The sequence below is a fragment of the Halyomorpha halys genome, unplaced genomic scaffold (assembly GCF_000696795.3).
Source record: "Halyomorpha halys isolate HHAL.00 unplaced genomic scaffold, Hhal_1.1 Scaffold427.1, whole genome shotgun sequence".
Lineage (NCBI taxonomy): Eukaryota > Metazoa > Arthropoda > Insecta > Hemiptera > Pentatomidae > Halyomorpha > Halyomorpha halys.
Window position 1 is genome coordinate 413,803 of NW_027110638.1, and position 8,019 is coordinate 421,821.

The 8,019-nt window shown below is 30.7% G+C and overlaps 1 protein-coding gene across 1 annotated transcript in view; it reads right to left on the bottom strand.

The window, feature by feature from the left end:
- LOC106682595 (uncharacterized) overlaps positions 1–8,019 on the bottom strand; it is a 43,221-nt gene that overhangs the window by 1,550 nt on the left and 33,652 nt on the right. Inside the window, exons 2-5 of the mRNA XM_067048780.1 lie at positions 6,758–6,838; positions 3,411–3,592; positions 2,235–2,433; positions 1,300–1,408 (exon numbers count right to left, since the gene is read on the bottom strand). Of these exons, the coding sequence (XP_066904881.1) occupies positions 1,300–1,408; positions 2,235–2,433; positions 3,411–3,592; positions 6,758–6,838 (571 nt within the window). The remainder of the gene's footprint in view (positions 1–1,299; positions 1,409–2,234; positions 2,434–3,410; positions 3,593–6,757; positions 6,839–8,019) is intronic.

Genomic DNA, 8,019 nt, shown 5'->3' on the forward strand with positions numbered 1-8,019 from the left:
AAAAAAAAAAAAAATGCCATAATGCATTCCTTGGACTACATCTGGACAAACGACTAACTTTAAATTAGGAAACTGCAGGTTGATTCCGACTATTACAGCAGTTACTAGACAAACGGTCTAAACTTCTAATCCACTACAAAAGACTGATCTACATGACTATAATGAGGCCTATCTGGACATACAGAGTCGAGCATTGGGGCTCCACAAAATTTTCAATCCAAACAATCCTAAATCCTCAATGTTCCTTACTTTGTTACAAATGAAATCATCTACAAAGACCTTAATGTTGAAATCTAGTCCGAACCAGATATCAATTCTTCCACTATAAACTCCCTAACCACTCAAACCCACAGGTTTCTAACCTTGCTTCCTCTTCCATTTCTGACAATCCTCCGGGCCTGAAAAGAAGATGGCCTCAAGACCTTTGTGATGTAAAAATGTCATTAGAGTGCAACCAATGGATAGGGGATAGAGGGGTTGTAATTTGTGAGACTTTCTGCTCATTAATAACACTTATATTTCTTTTAGTGGTCCAGAATAATATCCCTGAGGGAGCAAATGTGTTAGTTTAAAAATTTTGATCTAGGAACAGAACTGAGAGTGTCATAGATATTGAGGTATTGGCTTGGTCTCATATATTTATAAATAGTGATAGCTTGTCTGGTGGCTGGGTTGGAAGTCTTTCTGCCTCAGTTACTTCTGCGCCCTATGGCTGCTTCCCTTGTCCTGGTGTGCAGTGGGAAAAATGGTGAAAACCATGTATTTTTCGCTTAGTGCTAGGAAAAGAACGTCTTTCTTGTCTTAATCGACCCTCGACCCCGACTTTATACAAATTCAAAAAAGAACTGAAAATATCGAATTACATAAATCCGACAGGAGTCATAAAAAAATTTTAGGAAGTTAATGATTTCTAAGATTTGCAGAATGTCCAAAAAACATTGACTACAGAACATATAACTGTCCCAGTACAACAGTGTAACGTCTTAAAAATAGTTATTTTGAGATATGCCTGTAATCTTAGAATTAAGGCTAAAATCTATACAGTAAAACATGTCTTAAAATCTAAGTAAAATTTTTTTTGTTGAGATATTACAGTTTTGAACAGTATAGATCTTACATTTATTGCTAAGAACACATGCATATCTTAAAATAACCATTATTGAGATGTTATACCGTTCAACTGAGACAGCAATATAAGAGGACCCAGCACAGGATTGTAAGTTATGATGAATCATATAAAAAGTAAAACAAAATATTTTCATAAATTGAGTTTAACCTTAATATAAGAACTGTTATATTACCGCAAGATATCTTATGATATTTCGCAATCCTGAATATTTCTTCAATAAACGATACAAGTCGTTAGTCATTTGAGTGTTCTCAGCTTCGATCTGGGATGTGACCATATCTGTAATATCGAAACTACATTAGTTAAATGTGATTTCTGAAATTTTAATACATTATATTAAATTAAAAAAAAACTATTATTTACTTTTTCCATAATATCACAATTAGGGACAAGATGTGTAACTATTGGAATAAAGTAAAGACTGACCTCACTACAATCATTATTATGAAATAAAATATGGTTTATTTCCTTTATGCTAAGGTAAGTCTGGTTTTGTGGCAAGAGTATAAAAAATTTATATAAAAGAGTTATTGTCATTTTACAGGCTGCGGTGGAAAACTACCCAAAAGCATTCTCTCAAAATTGCCCATCATTAGATCTGTATGTGTATTGATCTTCGTAAACGTTGGTGTTATTTTTTTTCCTGATTTCGATAGTGTGCAGAGTTGGTTGTTATTAAAGCAATTGAGCTTACTTTATCAAAGTTGGAGCTCTTTTCTGATTTTATAAAGCTCATTTATATCAAGATTATATCAATAATTTATTATAGTAACAAAAAAAAAAGGGATAAACTATGATACAGACCAATGAAAGCATGTCACAAGAGCTCTGTGAAATTTTAAAATAATTAAATTACATTAAAATCAAAGTATTAAAAAAAATAAAGAAATAATTAAAACAATTATAAAAAATGAATATTGGTTTTTTTATTGCAATTCATATTTACATCTGTGGTTTATTATTTCATTAATTAAAAAAAAAAAGTAGTTTGTATCAAATTTATGATTTGGCACCATACTTCTACTTATTTACACCATACTAAGGAACTAAAAATGGAAATATATTTAATATTAAATAACAATTGAAATTTTAGATGAATACTTACCACTTAGTCTTTCAAGTCGTTCTTTTCGTTTTTCTTCTTCTTCAGCTATTTTCGCTGCTGTTTTAACACCTTCTCCCGATTTTTGGGTCTTTTCCATAATTGCACAAGCTCGTAGAACGAAAGCAGGTACAGTTTCTTGTTTTTCTTGTTTCGGTATATCTACCAATGTCCAGTATTGTGTTTCCAAGCGAATCACGTCCTGAAATTTAAATGAAAGAAAAATATTAATGAAAATTTGATTTATATCGAATTAAATTACTTGTTTGAGACCGGTTTGTTTATCAGTTATGATAAAAAATATCCATAAAGTCCAACCTTGTGACCAATCTCAAGGATCTTATTTATAATATCACAGCTAACATTGTTAGTCAAAATGTTGCACTTTATCAACAATACAGAGTATAAAGTTAATTATTATCATTTGACCGAAAATAATGCGATATTAGTAATAATGGAAAATCTCTTATTTTGACCTGAATTTATTCTCTTAGTAAAGTATTTCTGCTATGTGAAAAACGATGGGGGTACTCTCCTATGGAAAACATTTTATAACCCTTCCCATGGAACAGTATTATTATGTTATGGAAAAAAAGGGATAAAAAGGAAAAGAAGGAAAAAGAATATATTTTTTCATGACCTTTATTTTATTCTTATATCTTTTATTTTCTGCCTTTTCTTTTTTATCTCCTTTTTTCTTGTTATCTATTTTCTTACTTTGTTTAATTATTTTAGTTGTCTGTATCTTTTTTAGCCCTGCAAAGTGGGGCAAAGCGTTGGCTTATATCAGTTTAATTACTATTTGAGTTTTATTTTACCACACCTGGACCTTCCTTCTTTATATTTTTTATAAGTTATTTATCAGGATGGTGTTATATGGTTTTATGTTAGATGCAGTTCACTAAGTCTAAATGTGGCAGTTAGTTGCTGCACACGCCCAAGCACCTGATAGTACTTCCAACTATCAAGCAGATTCTGACAATATGACAGTGCTGTTAAAATATCAAATTTCATGGTCAACAGAATGGGAGTGGCTGCGACAGCAGTCATCATCACTATGAAAACTAGATTTTGTCTCAGAGAATTTCTTAAGTGCAACTAAAGCAGCTTAAAATATTCAAAAGGCATGATATTAGTTTTATTTTATAATATTCCTATATATTATCTCTATATACTCACTTTTATCATTGCTTTGAGGAGATTGTACCTTTGGAAGACGTTCCTAACTGTTTTACTGTCAGTATACTTCGCCATGAGGCCGACGAGTGCTTTTTTAGCAGTGTCATAGTAATCATCCAGCCGTATCCTCACTGCACGCAGCCTTTCATTTGTCTCGATGACTTCCTCCTTCGAAAGGCCACCTGTTAACAATTCATATTTAAGTAAAAAAGAGTTGAGAAAATAATAATTAAGTTATTTAATAGACACTATCTGAAATTCTCAACATTTATTAGCTGAAGATTTCAGGTACATATCTTACAGGTATCCAACCAGAGTGGAAGGGTCAATATTTCATTCTGTGGGATTTCCTTGAAATAAAATTCAATCCACTGTAGTGGATTACCTAATGTATGATAGTTAAGTGTGCCAAGAAGGCTGTTGTAATGAGAGTGGAAGACAAAGGGACAAAGAACCTGAAGGGATGGCAAAGGACTCTTAGCTTAGCGTTGGAAGAAGTGTTATTGGGAAATGTTGACAGAGACAGGTGAAGTGTTAGTTTTCATTCATGATACAAAAGACAGTGCTAAAGGGAACCTACTGTGAATAAGTGTTAAGGTTGCTACAGCAGGTTTTAATTAATTTAGTTTGTATGAATAGATAAACCAGAAATTATTCCCAATAATAACTTGTTATATCACCCTCAATAAGCATAAGAAAACAATAATATTTCAATATTTTATGTATCACTAATAACTGATTTTAATTTTTATGTAAATAAATGCTTGCCAAATAATTCCAACTCGTACATTTATTACACCAGGCCAGAAATTGAACCAACACTGATGCAGACATGAGGTTGCTAAGGTGACACTGCCAACTCCCTCAGCTACAACTGCCTCTGTATAGTTTACTTTTATTTTGTGGCAGTCCCATATAATGAATACTTGACCATCCAACTATGGTTCAAACAGGATGGTAACCTCATCAAATGTCATAAATGATTAGGTAGGGAGTAAAAAATGAAATATAGAATGCAGCGGTATTTACTTTGTCTTGAACATACATTTTTTTTCATTATAATTTCATCAGTTTTATTTTATTATATTTTTTTATATAGTTTCATATTTTTATTTATCATACAAATAATATAGTATTTTTTATTTATGTAATATGTAGTTTTTATTACTATCTTAAATTTAATTTTTTTTAAAATAATTATGAGAGATAGTTGACTGTCGATAATGTACTAGGAGATGATGGTTGGGGGTGCGGTCAAATGAAACACAAACAAAATGGAGTAGCTTATTTAATTTTAATTTTTTTTTCTTCATTTTTCTCTCTTTTCCTTTTATTATACTATTATTGTATACATTGCATGAATGAATATTTGAATACTAGTACAAAATGCTATTTATTTGCGGTATATTGTATTAATTCTCTTCAATAATGTAAAAAAATGAATGCATCAGAGAGCATATTAAAATTTGGTGTCCCCAATTAGTAATACCTTCCATTCCAAAAATATTTGATAAATTATTAGAAAAAAATATTAATTACTTCTTCCATGAAAAAAATAATTATTTTAATCAATTGCAAAAAAAATATCCATCTACTTCTTGAACTATTCTGTAGATTTGTTTAAATATATATCTTATATATGAGTGTATATTGTAATATCCTCTTTTATGAGTAAATAGTTTTTTTTATATATATAAATGATGTTAGTTATATTTTTATTTTATGTATCAACGTTAAATATTGTTCATTTGTTTTGTTGAACTAAAAGGCAAGCTAACCAATTTTCTTTGTCTATAATAAATATGTTATTCAAAACAAAGCCAAGATGGCGGCGCGTGTCCTCCAAAAAGTCCGTTGAATAGCGGCCATGTTGAGCAGATTCAAATATTTTAAAAACTTTATTCAACTTCCTATCATAATTGTAGTTACAGTAAATTTAAGAAAAAATAGAAGTTAAGAATAAGTGTTAAAGAAAATTATTCATGAAGGAAATTATAGGAAAAAACTCAAAACTGTCGTGCTATAATCGATGTTGAGAACTAACACCGAGAGAAGTCGTTGTTAGGCAGGATATGGAGGACGTATCCTGGATGCAAGAGGTCATGAACATCTTTTGTCCCCCTCAGGGGGACATCAAGAGAAAGAAGACATCAAAGAGTCATCTGTGAAGGAAAAGGTATTCTTTTTTTTTTTGGATCGCCTGGTGAGAGGACGTGAAGAGAATCTTTTGTTGACCTTAAGCAATAGCATTTTGGGAAAGAAGACAAAATGGTTAGTTTACAGTTAGTCAGTGTTTGTACGTTGAGAACGAAGACATAGAGTAAATCGGTTAGTGTTGCTCAAATAAATAATTAATAATACATTAGTAGCTGAATGTATGTTCTGATTGCCTAGAAACCCGCCCTGAGATTAAGAGTATAAAAGGTTAAATAATATTCTACTATCTATTTAATATTAAAGCTCTTATTTTGAACCCAAGCTATACCCTAGATATGAGAATAAAGTTTTTTTTTTATTTATTTATTGACTGTAATTTACAACTGTACAAAATAATACAATAAGTAAAAAATTTTCATATACACTTGAAAATCTTGGGAAGGAACAACCCACTGGTGGTACTTCAAAAATTAATTTAAATTAGAAGATCCCGTTGCCATCTTCTTTTCAGACGCCTCGGAGGATTATCAGGGATTATTAAGGATGAGAGATTAAGAATTAATGGGTTAGGATGGTTAAGGAGTTAGGAATGAAAAACCGCATATCTGTTTTGGGCCAAATCTGCAACGAATGGGATGTTAAGGTTTTTGTGAATGAGTTTATTTGTAACGTAATAAGGAGCATCAAGGATTTTGGATTGTAAGGATTGGATGTGGGAGGAATTTGATGGTTTAGTGGAGCCCCAGATCTCAATTCCATATGTCCAAATTGGTCTGATTATTGTAGTGTATACTAATTTTTTGTAGTGAATGGGAAGTTTTGAGCGTTTGTCAAATAAGTGTTGTAGCAATCGGAATCTACGAGCAGTTTCTTGTCGTTTCAGTCTTGTGTGGATTCCAAGTAAGTCCCTTGTCAAGATGGAGTCCTAAGTATCGAATCTGTTCAACAGGCGTTAGTGGAGTATTTAGAAAGGATACTGTAGGACAGAAGGGCAGAGGTTTACGACGGAGAGTAAGAGAATAAAGTTAAAACTATCAAAAATTCCTTTTATTTATTTTTAATAAATTTATGATTATTACAATATATATACTTATATTTTGTGTATTAATTCTCATATTTAGAATAATAACAATAAATATTAAAGAGTATTAGTTAAAGCTTCTTTGTTATTTATAATATCATTTACTTACTTGCAGTTCCTTCATCTTTTACGTCCTGGACTATCCGCCGGACGCTTTGTGTAAACTTCCCTACAAGATTCGTGCTTGTAACTGAAACAAAAAAATTGTGAACATTTTATTAATTTATTTATTAATATACTGTTTATTATTATTTTTTTTAAATCTTTAAATAAATCTAATTTGATTACTGTTATACCGAATCCAATTTATTTTTTAATTATGAGAGATAGTTGACCGTGGATGACTTATTCGAGGAGAAGATGGTTGGGAGTGCGGTCAAAATAAAACACAAATAAGTTAATGTAACTTATTTAATCGTGCCAACGTTCCGGCCAGAATTTCTAGCCTTCATTAGGGCTAAGAAGGATAAGAAGCAATGAATACAGAAAATATAAACAGAATGACATAAAGTGAATAATTTTACAGAATGAAATTAATAAATGAAGTGATGAGAGAAGTGGAAAATAAATACTTATGTATACATTTTATTTTCCACTTCTCTCATCACTTATTTTATTAATTCCATTGTGTATAATTATTTACTTTATGGCAGTCTGTTTAGATTTTCTTTACTCATTGGTTATTATCTTGTTCTGTTCTTAGCCCTGATGAAGGCTAGAAACTCTAGCCAAAACGTTGTCACGATTAGATAAGTTACATCAACTTATTGTGTTTTGTTTTGACCACACTCCCAACCATCTTCTCATATAATTTATTTTTTAGTTGTTTCATTTTTGATGTTCACTCATCTCTCTCGTTTCTCCTATTTTCAAATTTTTCCTTGTTCCAAAATTGATTCGGTCCTTTAAAATATTTTGGTCAATGAAGTCCTGATTCAAATTACATGATAAATTTCTCGTTAAAATCATATTCGAATAATGATATATTTTATTTTAAAAATTAAATTTTTTTTTCAAGAAATTGAACCTGCTAAGTGTTGCTCAAAACATTCGTCATTCGTTTTGATCTTTTTTTATTCCTGAAGTTACCCTTCATTAATTTGCATCAGCTATTCATTTTAAATCAAGATATATTTCATTACGTATGAGAAAATAGTTGGTGGTACAATCAGTGGTAATGAACACAACTAAGCAAATTACTTATCTTATTTGTATTGACATTTGGCCTAAATTTCAGTCTTTCATCAGGGCTAAAAACAAAAGAGATAAAAACTGTAGTAGAATGAAAAAATGTATATCAAGACATGGAGGAAATAGCAAATAATAATACAAGAAGGCAACATATAATACTGGAATAGTAAGAATTTTTAC